The sequence below is a fragment of the Dreissena polymorpha genome, chromosome 13 (genome assembly GCF_020536995.1).
Source record: "Dreissena polymorpha isolate Duluth1 chromosome 13, UMN_Dpol_1.0, whole genome shotgun sequence".
Classification (NCBI taxonomy): Eukaryota; Metazoa; Mollusca; class Bivalvia; order Myida; family Dreissenidae; genus Dreissena; species Dreissena polymorpha.
The window spans coordinates 71,515,474-71,541,202 of NC_068367.1; the positions used below are offsets into that span (position 1 = coordinate 71,515,474).

Here is a 25,729-nt window from a genome sequence, read left to right on the forward strand (position 1 = left end):
CGCCCTGTCAAATTTAGCGTAGGAGCGATTGTCCGTAGGAGCGATTGTCCGGGATTTCACAGGCATAACCCAGACAGTATACTGGGAGGCGATCCGTCTCGGTGAAGTCACGTATGTGTGTCGTCTATGCAGAGACGCAGAGGCCCTCGACAATTTTGATTTAATAAAAAAAAGATTCACATGTTTAACAATATTATTATTATGTAATTATGTGGGATTTTGTCAGTGTGACAGAACATGTATATCGTCTGTAAATGTTTGCTTGTAACTGTATATTTTGTTATATAAATTGTGTGACTCTGCTTGTACATTGACTGTATATATCGGTCTTCACACAACTAAGCACAAAACACAACACGTTTTGCATTGGGCAAGGCTTGCGATAGAACAAAAACAAACGTTAGTAAGGTTTTAAATTCGAACCGCAAATCAATTATAATTTCAATTGTCTAGTGATAAAAAGCTTTTTTGTCTAGAGAATCATCAATGTACCCATCTTTAGCCCTATCAGACTTCCATCGACCATATCGCTTCAAACATCTCTCAAACACGCCCTCGGCGTTAGCTGGTCTAAATAATTACATATATATAACCTGTTTTGAACAAAAAAATCATTTGATTCATTTGACCAATTTGCTAATTACATATTTGTTAATAAAACGCCGTATGGGAAGTTGAAGTTGTACATTTTGCAATTATAATATCCGAACCATTCGTATACATGCCAGTATTATAATGGCGTACTTTAATAACAAAGTGATCAGATTTCAATTGTAGGTCATTACAATGAAACTCACTTAATTTGATAATATGCATGATACATGTACATGCATAACCCAAAAATGATCAATCAATGAAAACAGTGGAATATCCTTATATCAAACACAAAATTTGTATCATCTCTAATGAAAGTACATGTACATGATAAATCTTTTTATTGTGAGATGGTTTGAAACACACACGCTTTGAAGCTTTTTATACTAATTTGTTAAATCTTCCTTTGGATCATGAACACTATTAATAGAATGGATCCATTTAATACTGTAAAACACAGATGTAAAAAACGTTATTAGATTTCCTCGATCCATCAATTGAGCCATGTACATTACTACTGATATATGTAAGGCTGGCATGGCGACTACATTTTCTTCGCAGTATTTGAAATGCGCACATGAAGAATTCTTTCCTTCACCGTATTGTCTGCTCTTGATTGTTCTAAGTATTTACTTAGCCATTCTGTCCGCTATCTAATCTCTTCGAAGCCCATGCAAGCCCGAGCCCTCTAATCGCTCCTTCGGAGTACCTCTCAAAGCATTTCCTGTCAAACATATGTACTATACATTGATAACTGTATTGTGATATGCATCTTAACGCTATCTTATTTAATGATAATATAGTGTTACCAAAACAACCTGGAATCATACAGTCTCTACCAAACTTTTTTGCAATATTTCACAATATCTCTAAAATGTCCGTATGACAAATCAACATTAGCCAATAAGGCGAACTGCCCCTTCTTGGGACAACAAGGATGCATTTTGCTTTCTCCGATATCATCTTATTGATGCAGATTGATACCAACCTAGTTTCTGAACTAACCAGTTTACATTGTTTCCCCATATTGAACTAAGGCACCCACTGCCTCTTTTCGTTGAATCCAGTATCCACACAACATATTTAAATCTAAAGCTATTTCTTTTGACTACCATTCAATAATATAGATTTTACATTTTATTGTCTGAATACACTTTGATGTACGAATTTTGCAAAGCATTTAAAACATTTCATATAACATAACATCCGGGGACCATAGCATACTCTCTGCTCTCTTCATGGAGCATCTCTGCTCACTTCCGTGAGCAATATACTGGGCTCTATGTCCACTTCCGGGAAGCATAGCATAAATTTCTGCTCACTTCCGGGAGCAATCTACTGGGCTCTATGTCCACTTCCGGGGACCAAAGCAAACTATTTCTGCTCACTTCCGGGAGCAATAACATACCTTTTCTAGCCGTATGCAAGGCATTTTCATGATCATAAGAAATCTTACTTACGTCATGTTGAACGACGGAATACTTATCCGGTTTATCTTGAAAACCAACTTCCGGTGGCTTAATGTATTGACTTCATATTAAATCACAATATGCATTACCTGTTTCGTTTATAGAAACACTGGCAGTGTACCTCCTTGATTTTAACAGTGTAATATAGTAATCACTTCCATGAATAACTTTTCTCTTTTCGTCAATAATCTGTTCACTTCCGGGAACAGGTTGCTCTTTTTATTAAGATCATGTACATTCCAATTTTCTCATTTTCGGGTCTCAAAGACCACGAGTACATACCTTTACTCTCTTCGTAAATGGAATAAAACAAATTGAAAATAAATTTGCTTTTTTATTTTTATGAAAATCGTTAATTTGACAGCCATTTCGCCTATATCTACATTAAAGCTACAACTTTCTATAAAACCTCAATAAACCATAACTTGTGGTACTTGCATCAGCAAATATATTACACAAAAACAACTGATTGTGTTTGAAATCTTTTCCACCGTTGATTAACTGCCTAGTGCTTTCTTTTCATAATCTAAGTTTGGAAATAGCTTGCAACGTTACAATAACGGGGGCTTTCCAACTAGCTCTGGTATTTATGCAATTGTATATATGCATTGTTATCACCAAACTTTATTTACAATCACACTCTGAAAGGAAATTATCTGCCCTACAAGACAAGCTATTAATTTATCTTTTGGTACTACTTTTTCTTTCGTTTGATAAATTAGATAGATCATCGAATCAATACTTTTTCTAGCCTAGCTACTCAATTTTTAATTATGAAAAACTGCATTTTGTGCACATCGATCACATGCCCGAGCCATTCTACTCTCTGAGAAGGAATCAAAATACTGTTTCTTCAGCCAGTTAACATCCAAACTCGTCTAGTCATTAGCATATAATGCTTTTTCATATTCTACACTGTGATGTATGCCATCATCACACAAGGGACAAAATTGTCACAAAACCAGGTTTTCATTGTGAAAAAAAATCTGATAAAGGGAGAAAACTCAAACTGAACTTTTGAAATGAACAAAAAAAATTAACCCCCTTTGTAAGTTTGTTTTTAAAAAAAATCTTTTTTTAGTCGTGGCGACCTTGACATTGGAGATATTGACGTGATTCTTTCGTGCGACACACCGTCCCATGATGGTGAACAAATGTGCCAAATGATTTTAAAATCTCACAATGAATGACATAGTTATGGCCAGGACAAGCTCATTTATGGCCATTTTTGACCTCTGAACTCAAAGTGTGACCTTGACCTTGGAGATATCGACGTAATTATTTCGCGCGACACACCGTCCAATGATGGTGAACAAATGTGCCAAATGATTTTAAAATCTGACAATGAACGACATAGTTATGGCCCGGACAAGCTTGTTCCGCCCGCCCGCCAGCCAGCCAGCCAGCCAGCCAGCCCGCCCGCATTCGCCAATCTAATAACCAGTTTTTTCCTTCGAAAAACCTGGTTAAAAAGCAAATAACTATTTTAAGTCAATTTGACGTAAGAATGCTAGTACACCTCATTTTAGTTTTAACTAGTTTTAGTAAATATATGATCGGCCGTTATCGTGCCAAATATAAGCTTATAACAACCTAACACTGCCTGCTATTCTCTTGATAGCTCAAACCACACCGTTCGTGAATGTATCAATATTATGATACGCTCCTCTAATATCGAAAGTAGAACAAATAAATAAATATATGATCGGCCGTTATCGTGCCAAATATAAGCTTATAACAACCTAATACTGCCTGCTATTCTCTTAATAGCTCAAACCACACCGTTCGTGAATGTATCAATATCATGATACGCTCCTCTAATATCGAAAGTAGAACAAATAAATAAATAATAATTTTAAATATATCGAGGCCTCCCATTCTTATTAAATACGACTATAAACTTATTAACGGGCGAATTAACAACATGATAAATGTCACGTGGGTTTTCAGTCTACTTACCGAAAAACTTCCGGTAACAAATTTTTTTATACTATGAATTTTATCTTTTTGATAAATTTCTATACTATGATCCTTTTGATCAATTGCTCCTTTTATCTCTTTCTGTACGTTACCGTTTTCCGACGGAAAAGAAAACATATAACCGCAATTTACTACATCTAAAATGTACCAACCATCCGTAGCCTGCTACAGCTTGACTTCATGGGCTTTCGTTCTTTTTACCGGCGAGCTTCTAACATCATTTTCTATACTATGATCCTTTTGATCCAGTTTTATACTAAGATCCTTTTGATACATTGAGACAGATCTTTTTGTACGTTACCGTTTTCCGACGGAAAAAATAAACTTATAACCGCCATTTACTACATCGAAAATGTACTTACTATCAGTAGTTTCCTGCTACTTAACCGCGTGGGCCTTCCTTCAACTTACCGGCGAACTATACTTGGATCCTGTTGATCACGTTTGACTTTAGGAACTTTCTGTACGTTACGTTTTCCGACGAAGACGAAACTTCCCATTTTCTGATAACGGGGTTCTATACTTAATTAACTTAACTTATTGGTCGAGCTGTTTGCTGAACATCCAGCTGCTCCTTTCCGATGACCCGGTTCGCCACATGCGAAACATAGTCCTGTGCTTCTCAATGGTAATTGAGTTTCAGCCCCTTGTGTTGCGATGTTAGATGAAGCTTCCGGCTTCTGATATGACCCGTCAAGAGCGCCGTGTGGCTTTATGTTTACGCCTTTTTATATGCCATCGCCTCTACCTTGTATTTTTCTGCAAATAACATTACGTCATCAGACTCGTAAAACATTTACACATATACATATAGTATGTATACAACACCACAAAGAATAGCAATTTATTCCCCAGTAAGTTCGAAAGCTTTTGTTGTGTTCTACCATTAATGACCTGTGAATTTTCGGTCACGTGCCATCAATATTTCTATTTGTAAATTGATTGGCTTTCTCTAGTGCTGAAATTGTTACTTGAAATATACATCGTTTTAACTCTGTTACTACTTCGTAACACTCGATACTATGCTCGAGATTCAGTTAAACGGATTTAACAGATTTACGTTTCTTTTTAGCACTTATCTTTTCTATGATGCGTTCCAAATCTTGCAGCATGGACACCCTGTGTTCTGCTAAAGTCGACAACACGATGTAGGATTTGTACACGAACACAAGTTTACTGATCGAAGTCTAGCGTAGAACTGACCAAACAATGAACACCCCGTGCAAATTCCCGCCTATGTCCACCTGAGTGACCATCACTCACGTGACAACCACACGCATGAACGAACCGCACATATACCTGTTTTGTGCGGTGCGTTATGTTCAGACATACGTTCTGTGCTATACTCCGTAACGCACAGAACTGAAAATAAATGTATATTTAAACATAAACAACAAATAAAGAAAATGATAAACTTCATACCTGTTTTATGACTTTGTAACAGGTTTACCTGTTAACCCAGGTTAAAGTTCACTAGTAGTGTAATAAAACATAAAACAAATGCCATTATACGCAGTTTATTTGGAAGTACAATACTAAACACTAGAATACACACCAACAGACTAAATGTTTTATCTGACTGATTGGATAATAGAACCGAATAGATATTAAAGTACACTAATATACCAGGATGGTTTCAACAGACTCTTTATAATAATAAACTAAATAAATATTTAGAATTTAAGCCACTAAAATAAAATAGTTCCTACTGACTTTTCTCGTTAACGTAGGCAGGAGCTGCCTTCAGTGTTGGTGAGAAAAAGCAAAATAACATAGCAATCACAGGCTTATATACCATTGCCCATTAGAGGCCCTGTCTCAACTTGACACATAAAGTTACAATAAATAAATGTTTTACACACTAGATTAAACATAAACAGAAGTAATTGTATGGGCCTCCCATTTATATAACTAAAAACACCATGAAATCCATGAGAAATAAATGGTCACGGAATTAAGTAGACTAGCAAAGACTGGTTACAAGATGACATTTACAAAAGAATAAGTAAAATTAGACTGGAGACTTAATTACAAAATAGACTTCGTTATGTGATATAGTCATTCCTGCTACATTCCCCTCCCCTTAAAACCTAAATTATAAATGTTAATTTAATTTAGTTTAAAAAAAAAAATCAGCAGGAATGATACACATGACATTTTAAAGACCTGAAATAAAACCAGTGAAATCGAAATCGTTTCAATATAGAAACATGCATAACGCTGCAATTAAATATAGAAAACAACATGTTCAACAGTGGTATTAGAATGCCAATAGTAGCACAAAAACAAAACTGCAACACAAAACAAAATCAACTTTTAAATTTTTTAAAGACCACACGATTGTCTTTTGATAACTCAAAGGTCTCATCCCTACAGTCAGCACGTTCTGTAGTCAAGGACACACTGGCCTCTTCTACGTCTCTGGCACGTTTCAGTCTGAGTCGTTGTCTGTGGTCCACCATGTATGGAGGGGTCCCCTTTGGATCGATGTACGCCTTGTTTGGTACTTCCCTCTCGATTGGCGTGGCCAGCAAGTGGTGAATTTTTCGTTGGTGTGCCACCAAATCTGGTTTTCGCCCAAACTTCTTATTGCAAGAGGGGCAGAACAAGAGTGTAAAGGTGTTCTCATGCTTGGCACACCAATGCCGTTTGTAGCTTTGGAAGCTGCTGTACTGATGACCCCCACACACGTTGCACGCTGTTGGCTGGTTAGGCCAACAAGGCCTTTCGAGGGTCTCAAATGCAGCAAGCTCTTGGCTTATGCCGTCAAGAATCTCCAGAGATGCCATTATAAACTGAAAATATATGCAGGATAAACATAAAATATTATCAATGATAAATAAAAATGTTTTTATTCTTCTGGTAGATTAAATTAATTATCGTATTGAATGTTATCTAAACTAACAATAGTATTCTGGTCCGAGAAAATGTAGATATCCAGAATTATCTCCATAGTAGGTAATTAAATTATATAATTCCTAGGCAATCAAGTCAAATATATATACTAGATTGAACTTGTGATCAACCAAGGACAAACAATAAATATTTATGATGACATCTCCTCGCACTAATGTTTACCCAGAAAACATTCAATACTATAATAGTTTATTTAATCAATCAAATTCATTTAGTTAAAAATTAACGGTTTAGGAATATATGTATTCCTTTTTATTGCAGTTAACGTATCCTAAATCATGTTTTATTGAATTAAGTGAAAATAAAATAAGTTTCCCGGTCTGGATGCGCATAAGTTTCCAGGATAACTCCCATCGTAGGTAATTACAACATATTTGCAATTCCTAGGCATTTTATATATGGAATACTATCTGTACGTAACAAATCATACTGAACTGATTTTCTACCGCAAAAACAGACTCCATAGAAATATGATGGCATCCGTACTTATCCATGAACACTAAAATTCAGCAAAACCTGATCTTATTTTTATAAAATTAAATTAGTATCTGATGTTATGTTTAAATCCAGCAATATATAACTAATGAGGCTTTATAGGGTCACTTTTAGACACAATCTTTTGACATTTCCTGCTTAATGATGTTCTATTATTATTTAACTTTAAACATACATATAATGGCGTTATGTAATTTTTTTATAATAAACAAAAATTTGCATTTAAGAGGAGTTCTACCCCTATGCATGCAACATGCAGCCAAAGTATTTCTATACCCCCCTAAGGCCGGGGGCCAATTAAACATACAATTTTTTAATAACAATAATTATTAGACAATTATCCATTATAATGATAATATTAATTTAAATATCATCATAATTAAATGAACATCAAACATGAATAACAATAAAGCATTTCAATTATGTTTACAATAGCAGACCACTCAAATGAGGTGTTCATTATAAAAACATTAAATCATACACCTTCTACTTGACACCATTTATACGTGGTGGAAATTTGAAACATCATCAATACATTATTTACACTAACCGAACTACCCTATGTGATCATAAATTTATAAATCACTAGGATCGAATAAAATTGAAACATCATCAATATAATATTTGCACTATTCGAACTATCCCATGTGATCATAAAATTACAAATCACTAGGATCGAATACAATTGAAACATCATCAATATAATATTTACACTAACCGAACTACCCTATGTGATCATAATTTTTACAAATCACTAGGATGGAATACAATTGAAACATGATCAATATAATATTTACACTAACCGAACTACACTATGCGATCATAAAATTACAAATCACTTGGATCGAAAATCTGCTTTGGTTTGACCGTGCGTCCACTTCGTGTACGGTATTGTTGACCGTTTGATACGGGATCTGGCAATGTTTCACATGCAGCACAATCTAGAAAATTTGCAGTTTCTGTATCTGTTTCACCTACGAATTCAATATTTTGTGAAACTGACGTATCACCTACACATAACATTTGAGAATGACATTGTTTTAAATGGTCTACGTGTACAACTAAAATTTTGTTAGAGCTTTGATGCACAATTTTATAGGTTACAGTTGTAACCTTTTTCAGCACCTTATATGGTCCTATCCAGGCCAGACCCAACTTTTGATTTGCTGTAGGAGGATACCATCGCCAAACCAACTCACCCTCACTAAATGTTCTAGGTTTTAAGCCTTTAGAATACGCTTTCTTTTGCCTGGACGCAGCTATTTTTAATTGAGCGCTAACCTGCTTAAAAGAAATTGCCATAGACATTTTTAACCATTCAACATACTCTGCAGGACATAAATACTCTATTTGTCCAGGGGTTTTTCCTAACATAACGTCTACAGGGAGTGTTATTTCCCTTCCAAACATAAGTAAATTAGGACTACATTTTGTACTTTCATGACACGATGCTCTGTAAGCCATCATAATAAATGGTAAATGGTCATCCCAATCATCTCTGTTATCGTTCACATACATGGCCAGCATTGCTTGTATTGTGCGATTATGCCTCTCCACTAAACCATCTGAACGGGGATTGTAAGGAACAGTTCTAGTTTTTTGTATTCCTAAAAGGAGGCACATGTGCTGAAAAAGACGGGATTCAAATTCGGGACCTTGATCTGAATGTATAATTGTGGGAACGCCATATCTGCAAATGAACTGAGTAACAAGTGTGTCTGCAACAGTAAGTGCTGTATGATCTTTGAGAGCGAACGCTTCTGTAAATTTTGTGTAATAATCTGAGATCACTAGAACATACTGATTATCATTACTTGTTATTGGTAATGGTCCTAAAATGTCCAATGCTATGCGATCAAGAGGTTGATACGAGATATCTTGCTTAAGTTCTGATTTGCCACGACCTGGACCAGGTTTCCTGCGTGAACACATTTCACATGAACTAACCCATCGTCTTATATCACTACAGTAGTTTGGCCAATAGAATCGTTTCTTAATAGAAGCTATTGTTTTGTCTCTACCTAAGTGTCCAGCCAATCTGCTTTCATGCAACTGTTGAAAAATTTCAGACCTTAAGGTTGATGGAAGTACAAGTCTTAAGCCGTTTTCACCTGTTCTCCATAACAAATTGTCCTTTACAGTCAGGGTTTCCCATAAACTCCACAAGATTCTTACATTTTGACTATGTTCATTGACAACAGACTTTGATGGTTTATCACAAGAAACGGACTTGAACTGTAATAGAGTTTTAATGTCAGAATCACTACTTTGCATCTCCTCTAACTGTTCTTGTGACCACTTGTCAATCCAGTTGGAACACAACACAGTACTTATGTCTACTTCATTCTGCTTGGAATTGTGCATACTATTATCAGAAGACTGAATCGAAGAACATTGAACATCATCCGTACGTGCCTTTCCACTGAGTGCTTCAGGCATCAGTATGCCTTTTTTACTACTGGAATGACAAGGATTTAAAGCATGAAGTTCTAGACCCTCATCAATACACTCATCTGGGCAAAATGGAATACTAACGCTAGATTTTGGAGCTAATGTTCCAGGCAAAGTGTTGCCTTTTGAACTTAAATCATGACAATCAGTACAATTTTCACATTTACAGCGACGGTTTCTCAAAGGATGTCTCGACATTGTATCAGCATTGCCATGCAAACAACCTTTCCTATATTCAACTGTAAAGTCGTAGGTGTCTAACACGGTTAACCATCGAGCGAGCATGCCCTCTGGTTCTTTAAAGTTTTGTAACCATGTAAGTGAAGCATGATCCGTGCGAACAAGAAACTTCCTTCCCCACAAGTAATGCCTAAATTGTTTAACAAAGGTTACAACAGCTAGAAGCTCAATCATGGTAGTGCAATACTTCTGTTGGGACTTATTAAGTGACCTACTGGCATATGCTATCACTCTTTCATCACCATCCTGGACTTGAGAAAGAACTGCACCAATTCCTGTTTGTGACCCATCTGTGTCAAGTATGAACATCCCAGTGTTTTGTGGAAAGCCTAAAATTGGAGGGGATATCAGCTTTTCCTTAAGCTGTTCAAAGCTGGATTGGCATTCTTGAGACCAAAAGAACCGTTTTCTTTTCTGAGTTAATTCGGTCAATGGAAAAGCCTTCTGTGCACAATCGGGAATAAATTTTCTGTAGTAATTCAAAAGACCTAAGAAGCTTTTAATTTCAGTCTTATTTTGGGGCACAGGCCATGATTGAACTGCCTCGATTTTTGATGGGTTACACGAAATTCCTTCTTCTGAAACAATGTGACCTAGATATTCAACTTGTTTTTTGAACAAATGACATTTCTTTGGTTTGAGAGATAACTTTGCAGCACGGAATCTAGAGAAAACCTCAGATAAATTGGCAAACGTTGTTTCAAATGTACTTCCAAACACAATGATATCATCCAGATAGCAAAGACACTGTTTCCATTGCATGCCACGCAGAACTAATTCTACCAACCGCTCAAATGTTGCGGGTCCGTTGCATAGGCCAAATGGCATGACCTTGAACTGATATAACCCACAATGTGAGGTAAATGCGGTCATATGCTTATGTTTATCGGCCATCTTAACCTGCCAATATCCACTAGTCAGATCTAATGTACAGAAGTATTTCGCACCTGCAAGAGTATCAAGGGCATCATTTATTTTAGGTAAAGGATATGCATCTTTCCTCGTTAATGCGTTTAGTTTGCGATAGTCAATGCAAAATCGGACAGTATTATCTGTTTTCTTTACTAAAACAATTGGTGCCGCCCAAGCACTGGAACTCGGTTCAATGATTTCATTATCAAGCATCTTTTGAATTTCAGTTTCAACAATACCTTTCTGAGCCAGAGGAACGCGTCTTGGGGGAATTTTGACTGGTTTTGCGTTTCCAACCTCAATTGTATGCTCTACTAGGTCTGTCTGCGAGACCTTTCCAGAGTTGTCGTCAAATATGTCACTATACTCATTCAGGAGACTTTTAAGCTTATTTTGTTGTTCAGTATCAAGAGCTTGGCAAGCATCATCAAATAATGGCTGAATATGAGTAGGCAGGGTTATTGAGTCTTTAATTGTATGATCGTGTTCATTTATCTCATTCACTGACACAATTGGCTGTAAGCTGGCAACTGTCAAATTTCGGTCCATTTTTATACTTCTATTAGTCAAGTTAATAAAAGTAACTGGAATTTCGGCCCGGTTAGCATCAATAACCGTTTTTGCCATAATTAAGCCTCGTTTTTGTACTAGTTTGTATGGTTCAACTATACCTTGTTGCTCAAGAAATAACCCATCTATATTTGCATTGATTGTCATTTCTGAGTCAGCGGGGATTGAACATGTATTTACTAGCCGAATTCGTGCTATTTTTGAGCTTTCATGTCTAATTAGTTTGATTTTGTGCTTACCAATTTTCATTAAAGCTTTGCCAAACTTTAATTGAACGTCAAACTCTTCCAAGAAATCATTTCCTAAGATAGCTGTTACCTCATCAATATCGGCTACTATGAAATCATATGTTATGGTCTCATTATCCAATTCAAAACTAATTGTTATCTCACCATGAACTACAATAGTACTACCATTGGCAGCGGATAAGGTTTGGCTAATTTTTTTCAAACTATTGAGATCAATGTCACATTTTCTAACAAATTCAGTAGACAGAATGCTAACTGCAGAACCGGAATCTATTAACGCTTGGCATGTGTAACCCAATATAATCAATTTTGCAAGTAAGCATGACCTTTTGATTGAGTTAACCACAATGTTTTGTTGCCCTGGATGTGAACAGACTGATTGATCGGGCGCAACATCAGTCTTAGCTAGTTTTCCTTATCTCTATTTGGACAATTAGGGGCAATATGTCCCTTTTCATGACATTTGAAGCATTCCCTATCAGACATGTTAGTGCGTTCACGGCTATCTCTATTTGGACAATTAGGGGCAATATGTCCCTTTTCATGACATTTGAAGCATTCCCTATCAGACATGTTAGTGCGTTCACGACTATTTGACCTACTTCTAACTTTCAAGGTGTGAGTGAGATTTTTCAATAAATCTGCGATGTCATTCAGTGTCACTTCTTGTTGGTTCTGCTTTATTTGATTACAAGTCTCATTTTCATAATCAAACCGTGGTTTTCGCATTATTCCTTGTGAACCCTCAAACGCTTCAAATTCTGTTGCTAGGGCAATAGCAGCATCTATTGTACTAGGATGTCTGTATTGTACATGACTTCGCAGTTCTGGTCTAGTGAGACCATGCACAAATTGATCGATTACATACATCTCCCTAGCATTGGATTGAACATTCGGATAAGCCTTCGTACTCAATTTTTGAAGAGCATAACCAAATTCTGCTGCTGATTCAGACCTAGTTTGTCTCCTATTTCGAAATTCGCACCTAAATGCCGTTTCCCTTTCAACTGGATTGAACCTTCTATTCAAAACTTGAACAATATAATCATAGTTGTCCAAATATATGGGATTTAACTCACTGAGTAACCGTTGTGCATTACCCTTTAAACTCATTACTAGTTGCTGGGCTTTTTCAATGTTTGACCAATTGTTCCAACGGGCTACATTCTCAAATTGAACAAAATAGTCTTGCCAATCTGTGGATTGTCCATCAAATTTTTCGGGTTCTTTAGCTTTTCGCATGCTATGTGGTGTTTGCTTTGACATGCGGTCTTGATCTTGCGTGCTGTGGTTTTGGCGTAAAGACATATTTTGAGGATGTGCGATAGGTGTTGATTCATATGCATGATTGTTCAGCCTAGCTGTATAAATTGGAACACAGTCACTCATAGTAGGATTTATAATACTGTATTGAGTTTGTGGCCTATGGTCAATGGCTGTGTCCATGCGTAAGCTATGTGCATTCCTGGGCTGTAAAGTTTCAAATGTCATATTATCAGGCACTGTGTTGCTTTGCATGAGAGGTGTTTGCCCACTGTGGTGTGTGTGATACATTGGGTGAAGTTGTGTTTCCGCGTGTGGCATATGGTCAATGTCTGTTTCCATGCGTAAGCTATGTGCGTTCCTGGGCTGTGAAGTTCCAAATGTCATATTATCAGGGACTGTGTTGCTTTGCATGAGAGTTGTTTGCCCACTTTTATGTGTGTGATACATTGGGTGAAGTTGTGTTTCCGCATGTGGGCTGTATGTGTTGGTGTACATTGCATGCGATTGTCTACTGCGTTGTGTGTGAGACATTGGATGCATATGTGTACTAATCTGAGGGTTGTTTGTATTGTTATGCATCATGTTTATGTGTGCATCAGAGCTTTGCTCATATGTGTGTGTAATCGGTGAGCTTTGATATGTGGTGGACACAGGTGTTTGTTGGTAAGTGATTGACACAGGTGTTTGTTGGAAATTGTCCGACACAGATATTTGTTGGTATTTGTTTGACGCTAGTGTTTGCCTAGTCATTCTTGGCATTGACGACGTAGCAGCCATTGTGTGTGGGAGTTTCTTGAATGAACACTGTGATATGTTATCATCATTCGTTGACGCTTTTGGCTGTGAATGCCCAGAGAATTTAACTTCCCTTGTTTCTCCCAAAGGGATCCACCATGACATAGAGTCACTCATTGTCATTCACTTTGTGTAATAGGAAGGTAAGACTTCCTTTTATTGCAATTAATCAAAAGTAAAATTCACTAAGAGTGAATTAATTTAATAATTATAGACTTGTAAAGCTATGTCTATTTACTAGTTTGAAACGGTGCTCCCAATAATGTATACACTCACTGTTACTAATCAATTAACCAGTGTTGTTTTTGTATTAACAAAAGCTTCTACAACTTATGATACGCTTCACTAATCAATGAACCAGTGTTGTTTTTGTATTCACAAAAGATCTGCAACTGATGATACACTTCAATTGTGTGTCTATTACACAGAACACGACTGTCAGTGCATATATGAATGCACTAACCTGTCTGTGGCGTGTACATATATGTAAACCTACATGTACCTCCAATTAAACACAAAGTTTTATGACAATATAGTTTATTTGTTTTAGAACGGACGAGCCCCCAAAATGTAACAGGTTTACCTGTTAACCCAGGTTAAAGTTCACTAGTAGTGTAATAAAACATAAAACAAATGCCATTATACGCAGTTTATTTGGAAGTACAATACTAAACACTAGAATACACACCAACAGACTAAATGTTTTATCTGACTGATTGGATAATAGAACCGAATAGATATTAAAGTACACTAATATACCAGGATGGTTTCAACAGACTCTTTATAATAATAAACTAAATAAATATTTAGAATTTAAGCCACTAAAATAAAATAGTTCCTACTGACTTTTCTCGTTAACGTAGGCAGGAGCTGCCTTCAGTGTTGGTGAGAAAAAGCAAAATAACATAGCAATCACAGGCTTATATACCATTGCCCATTAGAGGCCCTGTCTCAACTTGACACATAAAGTTACAATAAATAAATGTTTTACACACTAGATTAAACATAAACAGAAGTAATTGTATGGGCCTCCCATTTATATAACTAAAAACACCATGAAATCCATGAGAAATAAATGGTCACGAAATTAAGTAGACTAGCAAAGACTGGTTACAAGATGACATTTACAAAAGAATAAGTAAAATTAGACTGGAGACTTAATTACAAAATAGACTTCGTTATGTGATATAGTCATTCCTGCTACAACTTAGTCCATTTTGATGTATACACGTGTATTTGTTTGTAAACACAATTTGAAACATAAAATAACAATAATTGGTTTAAGGCCTTTTTGGTACTTTTTTTGGCCTTTTTGGTACGCTTTGTGGCCTTTTTGGTAAGGCCTTTTTGGTATTCGGCCTTTTTGGTATGCAGCCTTTTTAGTTTTCGGCCTTTCTGGACCTAAACCTTAAAAATACATGGTTATAAAAAAGCTTTTGCCCGTAAATTAGGTAGCACCTAAAATCATATTAAAATGTATGTAAGGTATACAACTTTCTACTTTTATTTCAGCCAAACGTTGTAATATCGACACTGCCGAAATAGTAATGCATAAACATGTTAGTTTTGTGCAGCCTGGCACTTATATGTTACTGAGTTGTAACCATGAATGTGCGTTGTTTTTACTTTGAGTACTAATAATGCTTCCTGACCGACAATTTTAATAATTTTAATAAAAAAAAATGTTAAAGCATAAAATATCGATTTACTATCTTGGTTTTTAGTGTTATGCTTGCAGTTCATTCTTTTTTTTAGTTTTACAGGTTTAACTGGTATGTTGTTTTAGTAGCGACCATTGATTTTAATGAGATACGGGTTAGGTTAGGGTATGCGAATGTTTTCCGGACGGTTGTATTATCCGGATCAAACTTTGTTTATGGCTAGTTCTTCTTGAATGCTCTGAGCCTTTATGAGTACATACGTACAGCTCAGATCCGGAGGGTCAATAGCTGGGATTTTGTGTAATGCTATCAAAGAGCTGCAAGCCCTGTTGATAGTTTTTATTTTGGTTGCCTTCGGGAAGCCACATACCCTCCAAGAGAATGCATGTTTTTTATTTCCTGATCACGTGACGTCTGTAATCCAATGGTCTAATGCTTCTAATCTTACTAATGCGCGATTGGTCATTGTCAGCTCAGGTACTAGTGTACACCTGGTACTCTTAAGTATACCCAGCCAGAAAAATCCACGACCACTGTATTCGGATACAGTATTATTTGTCAATTTTAATTTATTTTCGACGTTCTTTATAACATTTTAATAGAATGACAATACACATGCGGTGATACGGATGGCATGGTTTATAATATTTTGCATTGTAGTTTCCAGAAATTGAAACTAGAAATAGTACAAAAAAGTACAATAAGCTAGGTCAAGGGGGTGTCCCCCATAGGGACTCGGTCCTTAATCCCAGTTGGGGTCCTGCGGTCCCAGACCCCTAGCTTAATTTTCCGGATTTCAAATTTGGGTCAATTAACACCCCTGGAATTAAGAAAACAAATACCGTATTTTACCATGTATAACGCGCTACCATGTATAACGCACATGCGATTTTTTAAAGCCAAAATGGAGAAAAAAAAGAATTCAAGACCAAAAACCCGAAAATTTGGCCGAAAATGGCCGCCATTCTTATATTGCGCAATCATTTAATCTGAGTTTTTCGGGCGCTTAATTTTTTGTTTTAAAGTAGGGAGCGTTTATACGATCAGGAGCATGGGTTGCATAGCACTATATTTTTTGATAATTTTTAAGATTATTCTCTCGTGAACACCGATATGTCCTTATTGCTGCGCACTGCGCGTGTTTTTTCAAGACCCCTGCGCGTTAAATTCGAACCACCATTACCTATTACTCACATTTGAACAGTGTAACATTTTCATTACCTGCCGCTCACAACATCGTATGACATCTTCTTCTGCAGACCCGCAACATCGCAATGTCCAATTTTACGCAAACTGTCCGTGGATCCCATTTTATTTTTCATCGACTTAAATATTTCCCCATTAAGAGATGCTCCCCATTAAATCCAGTTTGACCCGGTATTTCGCGCCTTCACTGCGTCTAGTTGATATTATAGTGAGACAAACAATACACCCGAACGCTCAATTCCATACAGTTGGCGTTATCGGCGTAAAGCCATTTGACAAATATCATTTGTTTGTCTCTATTGAAAGAAAATAAAACGAGTCTATATCTCTATTGTTGGTTTGTAACCTACGTAGTATACTCGCACAGTAGCATATTTATGCAGAGATCGGAAAATGATTGATAAACGTATTCGTCGTTTCAATGCTTAGGGCCGAGTAATTTCGGCAAGTCGGAACTCAACCTACGTTATATACTTGCTCAATTAACCGTTGAAATCCACCTCCGTTCTCTTCAAAAGGTTCGAAGGCGGAGCTATGCACGTGCTATTATTTAATTGGACGATTGTCATTGAGGAACAAACACACAATTGGTTTGGCATGTTGATTGCAAGACAAAGGAAGCCAATTTTGTCGGCGAGAAACTTGTCGCTTTATTGCTTCAGACAGGAAGCGGCTTTCCTTTGATTATGTCAAACTGTCAATTCACATAGAGTGCAAATTTTCGGAATTGCTAACATTAAATTATCAAAATAAAGCAAAAGCGAAGTTGAAAAATATGATTGAAATAATAAGCCTCAGTTCAAATAAGACGTTTTGCGTTGTAAATCAACGAGTTTTCATGACAACAAAAACTTTAACAAACAATACCGCAACGCACGGGGATCGATATACCTCGATTTTTTTTAATGAACAATCAATGAAGAAGTGTGAAAACACCAACAAAGACATTTTTTTTCATCTTTTAATTTTTGTCAAAACTGTTACTACCCCAGTCATTCCTAACCTTTCCCGCTATATGTTGTTTCGACAACGGCCCCTTCAGTCTATAACATTATAGGGTGTAGTTTTCTGCAATAACAAAAATGGCGGCAATTGTGAAGATTTACGATTACGAAATGGATTTTTTGCAATTTAGCAACCAGGAAAGCGTTGTGTCAATGTATTACGCGCACTGAATTTTTATTTTGAAATTTGAAGGTAAAAAACCGCGCGCTATGCATGGTAAAATACGGTATGTAACCATACAACTTATCGACTCTGAAAACAACCAACACTTAGTATTAATGGAGCATCCGAGTTGTTGCCGAACGACATAACACTTAAATTTGCAAATGCATAAATACGATATATATGTTTGTACATTGATGTTTCGGTCCTATGAATCCCAGTCCGGTCCTGCAAGTTATCTAAGACTACCGGACCGGATGTCCTGTGGACTTAAAATACTTTTGGGAATGTCTGCTTACACAAAGTATTTGTTCGCTCTTACTCGACTTATGAGATCGTTCTTGAAAAAATCGAGGTAGATCGATCCCTGCGTTGTCGCGGTAACGCTTGTTAAAGTTATTGTTGTCATGAAAACTCGTTGATTTACAACACAAAACGTCTTATTTGAACTGAAGCGAATTAAGTAAATAATATTTTTCAACTTCGCTTTTGCTTTATTTTGATAATGCAATCCAAAGTTTAATGTTAGCAAGTGTTTTTTAGTGTTTTTTACACTGGAATTGTAAACGAAGAGTCAGTTAAAGTCTTCCGAAAATTTGCACTCTGTGTGAATTTACAGTTTGACGTCATCAAAGGAAAGGTGCTTCCTGTCTGAAGCAATCAAGCGACAAATTTCTCATCAACATAATTGGCCTCTTTTGTCTAGCAATCAACATGCCGAACCAATCGTGTTTGTTCCTAAATGCTTAGCTCCGCCTTCGAATCTTTTGCAGAGAATGGAGGTGGAGTTTAATGGTTAATTGAGCAAGTGTTTTACGCAAGTTGGGTTGCGATTTGCTGAAATTACTTGGCCCTAAGCATTGAAACGAGAAATACATTTATCAATGAAATTCCGAGATACACTGATTTACAAACTTTCTGTACAGTTCCTAACTATGGCCGACGCCAGTGTTTACAAAATTCCACATATATATCGTAAATAATGGTAGTCTTTTATTGGAGTATTTACTAATTATCAGATTGCAAGGTATTTCTATTTTAATCTACTAAAATATTGGGTTTGTTTAATATAATTAACATGTTAAACAAAATAGTTGCGTGACAGACTCGGAAATAAATTTGATGGGGTTGCAATTTTACTGATGCTGATTTTCCTATTGTTTGTAATTTTTACCCGAAATAAATCTTGACAAGTGCCCATTCATTTTTGCTAAGTGCCCATTTAACTGTATAAGTGCCCTTTTTTTTTCATCGATGGGGCAGTAATTCCATCAGAGAAAAAAATATCATGTTCTCTGTCTAGGTGGCTTGAGAATTTGGTATTTTACATAAAAATCATTTAAATCTGATTAGTTGATTTTTTTAAATGTTAAATATATGTGTTTCAGATTTTCTGGAGTTTATTCACGATGGACAACCAGATTGACTACAAACAGAAATACAAAGTCTTGAAGAAAAAACTGAAGTTTCTAGTATATGTAAATAATTTTGTTTCTAATAGATTTGTTATATTTCAGGATAGAACAGAAAAGAAGTACATGTAGTTTTGTACTCAAAAACAATAACACTCTAACTCCAATATAACGCTCTCCGTTATAACGCTGAATCAAATATAACGCGGGTTGGTCTTGGATCCCTTTTTTCTCCAACCTTCCATTTCTGATTCAAATCCATGTTATGCAACTTCATGTATTTTTAGACAATTCAAAGATGGTGGCGATCACATCTTGATTGCTGTATTCAACCGTCTCTTGAACCGATTTTAATCGCTTTGAGGTTAAACAACACCGACAGCCAATTGGTGTTAATCTGTTGGGTAATGTCAGTAAAGGTGTGAAAAACTCGCATTTCAGTGTTTATTACATGTATTCCATATCAGAGCGGTTCGGTGCGCTAAATTCAATAAATTAAGTGCAAGCGGGATAATTATAAAATTTATATGAAAGGAGCGGCTTTGAAATATACTGCGCAAGTATAAAACAAGTTTTTCTGTCATTTCACTATCATTCTAGTATTTAGTCATTTAATTCAGTTCGTGTACAAGAAATTAATTAAATAATTAAGACGATTTATTGACATGCATACGCAATGTAATTGTAAACAGAGATTCTCTTTTATTTTTTTCCCGGTATCAAAAAGTCCCCGGGAAGCATGTGTTTTGCATGACAGCGTATGACACAATAAAACATTTCTTTGTACATGTATCGTATTGCATTCAATCTAAATTTAAATTCCCTTGTCCAATGAAAAATGGCGTATGCATCTAGTTGTGTTTATAAAATTCCTAAACACATTTATTGTCATAAATCTTCAAAATAATTATTAGCTCGGCTGTTTTCGGAGAAAACCCGAGGTATTGTCATAGCCAGCTTGTCGTCTGCCGTCCGCGGGTGTCGTGCTAAAACTTTGACATTTTGCTCTAAAATCAAAGTGCTTCCACCCACAACTCTGAAACTTCATATGTGGATGCACCTTGATGAGTTCTACACGCCACACCCATTTTGAGGTCACTAGGTCAAAGGTCACTGTGACCTCTAAAAAAAAAATAATCTGACAAGCTTTCATATATGCACCCGAGCCGAGCATTGGCACCCGTAATGCGGTGCTCTTGGTTTTTTTAAAGTGATGTTGTACTGTAACTGTTAGATTATCGGATAAATGTGCACATTAGAAAAGCAGTATGTATGCTGTTATCGATACCATTTGGTTTATATGCATGTATTTGCGGATGACAACTCAGCATGGCAATACACAGGACCTGTATTATAGGCTATACTAAACCTGTTTTTTCTAGCCCCCTGAAATAAATGAGCTCAAAACTTATAACATGGATCCGTTTATAATGCTGTTTCGTGGCTTGGACCCCATGATCCGCGTTATATTGGAGTTACAGTGTAATCATAGCAGATTTTTTAATGACGTCTGCTTTTCTGATGTTTGGCCTGTTTGTTCATTCATCTGTATCAGGTTAACCAAAGCTTTGTTATGTGTATGGATGTTGTCTTTGAACACTGTCAACAATACGAATTACCTGACCTCATTTTCATCTTGACATTTACCTTGGACTAATTCAGAGGTCAAAATCTTGGTTAATGCAAAACAATGTTGTGTCTTACTTACACCATAACTCCTTTATTGTATAAATGTAATTGGTATATAAGTAAGTAAAAGATTATAAACTGGTCATTTATTATTTCACATACTCTGATTCGAGTTTCAAAGAATATTTGAATAAAAAGTCATTAGTGAATGTTTTTTGTTAGGAGCAAGAATGTTTCCTGGAAGAGCTGCGCAAGTCCCAACGACGACTGCTTCGTGTGTCCAGAGACAGAAGGTAAGGACACCAGAAAAAAAGGACAATTGAAAAATGAGCCAAGCTCTTGAAAACTTAACTCTTTCAGTGCGGGAACCAAATTTTGAAGGCCTTTGCAAACAGTTTGAGTCCAGATAAGACGCCACAGAACGTGGCGTCTCATCAGGATCCAAACTGTTTGCTATTCTGATAGTATTCTTTGAAAAAAAATCGAAGAAAATGCTAATTTTAGAAATTAAGCAGACAACATTTTAGCAGACGACAAATTTCCCAGCATACAAATGGTTAAGTGTGTGTCCGCACAGGCTTATCAGGCACAACACTTTTTGCCTAGACTGTTAATTTTGTTTCGAAGAGACTTCCTTAAACCCTTTCCCACTCAGAAGCAAAAATGAAAATGGCTATCTGCAAACAGTATAAAACCAGAACAGCCTGCAAGAAACTCACAGTCTGTTCAGGTTTTATGCTGTTTGCTGCTCATCAGTATCTAAGGGTTGGAAATGAAACCTTGAAAACTTGAATCTAGTAAGAAAGGTAATAAAGTAAATATAACTTTCTAAGGGACTACAAATGCTTCAAAATACGTATCTAAGTGGTATAGTGTTAAATGGAAAATTCCATAGAAGCAGAAAGTGTCATCTCTAATTTGCCTATGTGGACACACTCACACTCATGTTTATTCACATGTATTTTCATATGAAATCACAATGTTTTGTAACACAATTGTAAAATAAATAGACTGCAAATATCTCTTTTGTGATATGGAATACAGTTTCATGCAACTTGTACAGGCAAACAATTTTGTTTTAAATATAATAATATATATCACATAGAAATAAATTTTCTGTTTTAGCTGCAGTCGTACAATTTGATTCTCAAGATTGATTAAGCAATCTGTCTAAAATGTATTGGATCCGAGAGCAGCCTTTTTGTAGATGTTATAAAAGCATGTGTGAATTCAAGGTTTAGGCACTGATGATTTCTTTCTTCTTCTTTTGTGATTTAATGTGTCTTGTTCTGACAAAACTGGGCATAATGCATGTTCGTAAAGTGCCGTCCCAGATTAGCCTGTGCAGTCCTCACAGGCTAATCAGGGACAACACTTTCCGCTTAAACTTGATTTTCGGTTAGAAGGGACTTCCTTCAAACTAAAAATACCACAAAAGCGTTAAGTGTCGTCCTGCACAGGCTAATCTGGGACGATACTTTACGCACAAATAATATTTATTGAGTCTAAATATCATCAAAATTTATTGATATGCATTTCTTTTAACAACCCATGGGTCAAATCAATTATATTGAAATAGCCAACCGGTATCAGGATTACTTAAAATGTAATATCAGATTTATTTTACTGTAAAAGTTCATAATATTTGAAATGTCAATTCGTGAAACTAAGCAGTTGACAGAAATAGTAAGAATTTAGGTTTGATTCAACTATAAACTATTACTATAAAAGCTTTCAAATGTGAGGTATTTATGTACAAAGTGGTTCTTTATATTATATAAAATTTTTAGGAATGATTAAACACACACTGAACTGTTTTAATTAGCCACTGTTGGAAAACGGGGCTAAATGCCTGCGCTTAAAGTAGTCCCTCAGATTAGTCATTGCAGCCCACACAGGCTTATCAGGGACGACTTTATCGGCTTTTATGGGTTTAAACAAAAAAGGACGCTAAATGATGTAGTTTTGAAATAATATCCCACATCTGTACACTGTTACCATGAAGAAAGCATAAATTGATTTAATATCGTGATCGGTATCACTTCAATAGAGATTACTATAATGGGGATTGAAAACTTAATTATGTTACACAACATGAATATTTCCTTTTATCCCATTTTCACCGCGACATTGACGGTATAACACGTTGTGGACACAGGTGGAAGTAACGTACCTTGGATAGTATTTTTTAGGAGCCCAATATATTCAAATAAATATATTAAATCATGTTTAATGAGAAAAGAATTGACAAAGAGCCATGAAAAAAAAATCCCCACCCACTGATATTGGAATCATAACAAGGTCATTAACTAGACTTTTTTATAGACCTGTCTTCGCGGGCCTCAGAAATGTCAAAAATAGCTTTAATCCAAAGCATCCTCTGTTCCTCCTATGGGTAATTGGACAACCTTTCCAAAAAAGTTAACTTCAAAAATATCTGTCAAGCCGTTAACTCACAGTCAGTCGAAAACCGAGCAATATTTCGAGTTCGTTTGTCAACCCGAATAAATCTTCTACAGACTTTCAAACAATATTTTTGACTTTTCTCCCCTTATTCGAAAGCTCGCGTCCTATTCATTTAAAACAACGAGGCGTGTCACATAATGCATGCATTTGCAACCACTTACCTCTAAAAACTAATTCCAAAACAATCAGAATGATAAGTATTTTTCATTTATTTACTTTTATTAAAACATAGTTGTTGTACAATAAAACATTGTGCAAGTTTAAACATAATTATGTTTGTATGCAGAAATCTGCAAATGCAACCGAGTTTACCAAAGGCTATTATTAGATAAACTGCTCTGGTTCATTTGAACAGCAGTAATGTAGAGTACATGACGTAGCGTGTGACGAAGAAGAAAGTTTATCGCGTTCATAAACTCATTTGAATAAAGTGATAGAATGGCATAAGGGTCTTTATTTAACTATGCTAAAATAATTATTAAAGACCCTGGATGCAAAATCGTCAATTATTGAGTTAAATGGATTATTAAATGGATTTAAAAGGATTATTAAAGGTAAGATACTAGTTCTTACGTGTTTTGTACGCTGAAGTTTCTTTAGCTATCGAAGACCTTGACAATTTTGACGAGTAAACAGACAATTGCAGCGACTGACACTTTATTTGACAAAATATAATACAGGGCAATACGTTTTCCGACTTCGGACGACGAATTTAAGGACGCGCAGAACGTGTTTTTTATATAATGTTATGGGTATGCCGTGTGTGATCCGATGCATCAATGGCGCCCATGTTAAAATCATTTCCCCGAGAACAGGGAACGACAAAAGTACAAACAAAAATCAAAACACGTAAGAACTAATTCCCAATTCCATTTTTACCATCTTATACTTTACACAGCTCTATGCCTTACGTGAAATAAATAGGAAAGCAAACATAGCAGATTATTCATGAACTTTGCGATATGTGTATGGCTTGTTGTTCATTCTTAATATTTAAGTTAAATGTCAAAAGTATATGCTTTGGTTATAAACAATGCACATTACACGAAATAAGGAAAATGTGATAAATTGACAATTCAGATATGTCGACATACAGTACATGTAGAAAACATGTGAAATAAGTCGCGTTTATAATAAATCGTCCAAAAAATGGGGAAAATGAAGCAATAAGTATGTCAATTTATGATGCCATCAATCAGCTGATTCATTATACGGATGGCGAAAAATTATGTCATATGACTAGATTTAAAGGTTGCCAAGGCTCGCGCTTCCGGCGTTCTAAGCCTCGCAACATAAACTTCTCTGTATTCAACGCTAACCTAGTATTCTCTATATTCATCACATACAGACCACTTTCCGCCTAAACTTGATTTTCGGTAAGGAGGGAAAGTGTCGTCCCTGATTAGCCTGTGTGGACTGCACAGACTAATCTGCGACGACACTTAACGCACATCAATTAAGCCCAGTTTTCTAAGAACAAGACACATATGTGAAAACTTACACCCCAGATTATAGTGTGCAGTCCTCGCATGCTTAGCAGGGCCTACACATATTCCTCTTGTATGGAAGTTTTCTTTTTACGGAGGTCTTCTTTAAACAAAAATCTAAAAGTCAAGACGGAAAGTGTAGTCCCTGATGAGCCTGTGGAAATTGCATATTTCTGCTGTCCAGTTTCCTACTGTTAAAGACCCATGCTATTTTCTATTGTACAGTTTTCTGCTGGACCGGCTGTTACAGTACGAGAAACTGGAGGATACCTCCGGAGACTCTGACCTGACAGCGTCCAGTGACAGTGAGCCTGAAACCATCAAACAGGAGGGCAGCTCAGGCAAAAGGTGCAGGAACATTATTCACTTCCCTGTTATTAGTCTTTGGTCTAAAAATAAAGGAAATGAGCCTTGCTCTGGGAAAATGGGGTTTAATGCATGTGTGTTAAGTGCTGTCCCTGGTAATGCATGTGTGTGTTAAGTGCTGTCCCTGGTAATGCATGTGTGTTAAGTGCTGTCCCTGGTAATGCATGTGTGTTAAGTGCTGTCCCTGGTAATGCATGTGTGTTAAGTGCTGTCCCTGGTAATGCATGTGTGATAAGTGCTGTCCCTGGTAATCCATGTGCGTTAAGTGCTGTCCCTGGTAATGCATGTGCGTTAAGTGCTGTCCCTGGTTATTTATGTGTGTTAAGTGCTGTCCCTGGTAATGCATGTGTGTTAAGTGCTGTCCCTGGTAATGCATGTGTGTTAAGTGCTGTCCCTGGT

At 36.3% G+C, this 25,729-nt stretch overlaps 2 protein-coding genes and 1 long non-coding RNA gene across 4 annotated transcripts in view; 1 reads left to right on the forward strand and 2 right to left on the reverse strand.

The window, feature by feature from the left end:
- Window positions 1-611: 611 nt before the first annotated feature.
- On the reverse strand, window positions 612-5,360 carry LOC127855803 (uncharacterized). Its single transcript, XR_008037748.1, has 2 exons — window positions 3,806-5,360; window positions 612-3,656 (listed from the first exon to the last, which is right to left on the reverse strand). It is a non-coding gene; the product is annotated as an uncharacterized LOC127855803 (long non-coding RNA).
- A 6,920-nt stretch (window positions 5,361-12,280) lies between these two features.
- LOC127854761 (uncharacterized) lies at window positions 12,281-13,200 on the reverse strand. The gene has a single exon (XM_052389816.1). It carries the CDS (start codon window positions 13,181-13,183, stop codon window positions 12,281-12,283), a length of 903 nt encoding a protein of 300 aa, XP_052245776.1. The 5' UTR covers window positions 13,184-13,200.
- Window positions 13,201-15,567: 2,367 nt separating this feature from the next.
- LOC127855792 (INO80 complex subunit E-like) overlaps window positions 15,568-25,729 on the forward strand; it is a 28,117-nt gene continuing 17,955 nt past the window's right edge. The window contains exons 1-4 of one of the 2 annotated variants that reach the window (XM_052391602.1): window positions 15,568-15,708; window positions 19,359-19,448; window positions 21,234-21,304; window positions 25,190-25,312. In XM_052391602.1, coding sequence (XP_052247562.1) covers window positions 19,380-19,448; window positions 21,234-21,304; window positions 25,190-25,312 — 263 coding nt within the window. In that variant the 5' untranslated portion in view covers window positions 15,568-15,708; window positions 19,359-19,379. Of the gene's footprint in view, window positions 15,709-15,740; window positions 15,763-19,358; window positions 19,449-21,233; window positions 21,305-25,189; window positions 25,313-25,729 lie in introns of those variants that run through there. The other variant, XM_052391603.1, reaches the window with a different exon arrangement.

What these genes read in the sequence shown, in the direction of transcription:
- LOC127854761 (XM_052389816.1), bottom strand. Translation starts at nt 13,183, where the DNA reads ATGTCTTTACGCCAAAACCACAGCACGCAAGATCAAGACCGCATGTCA.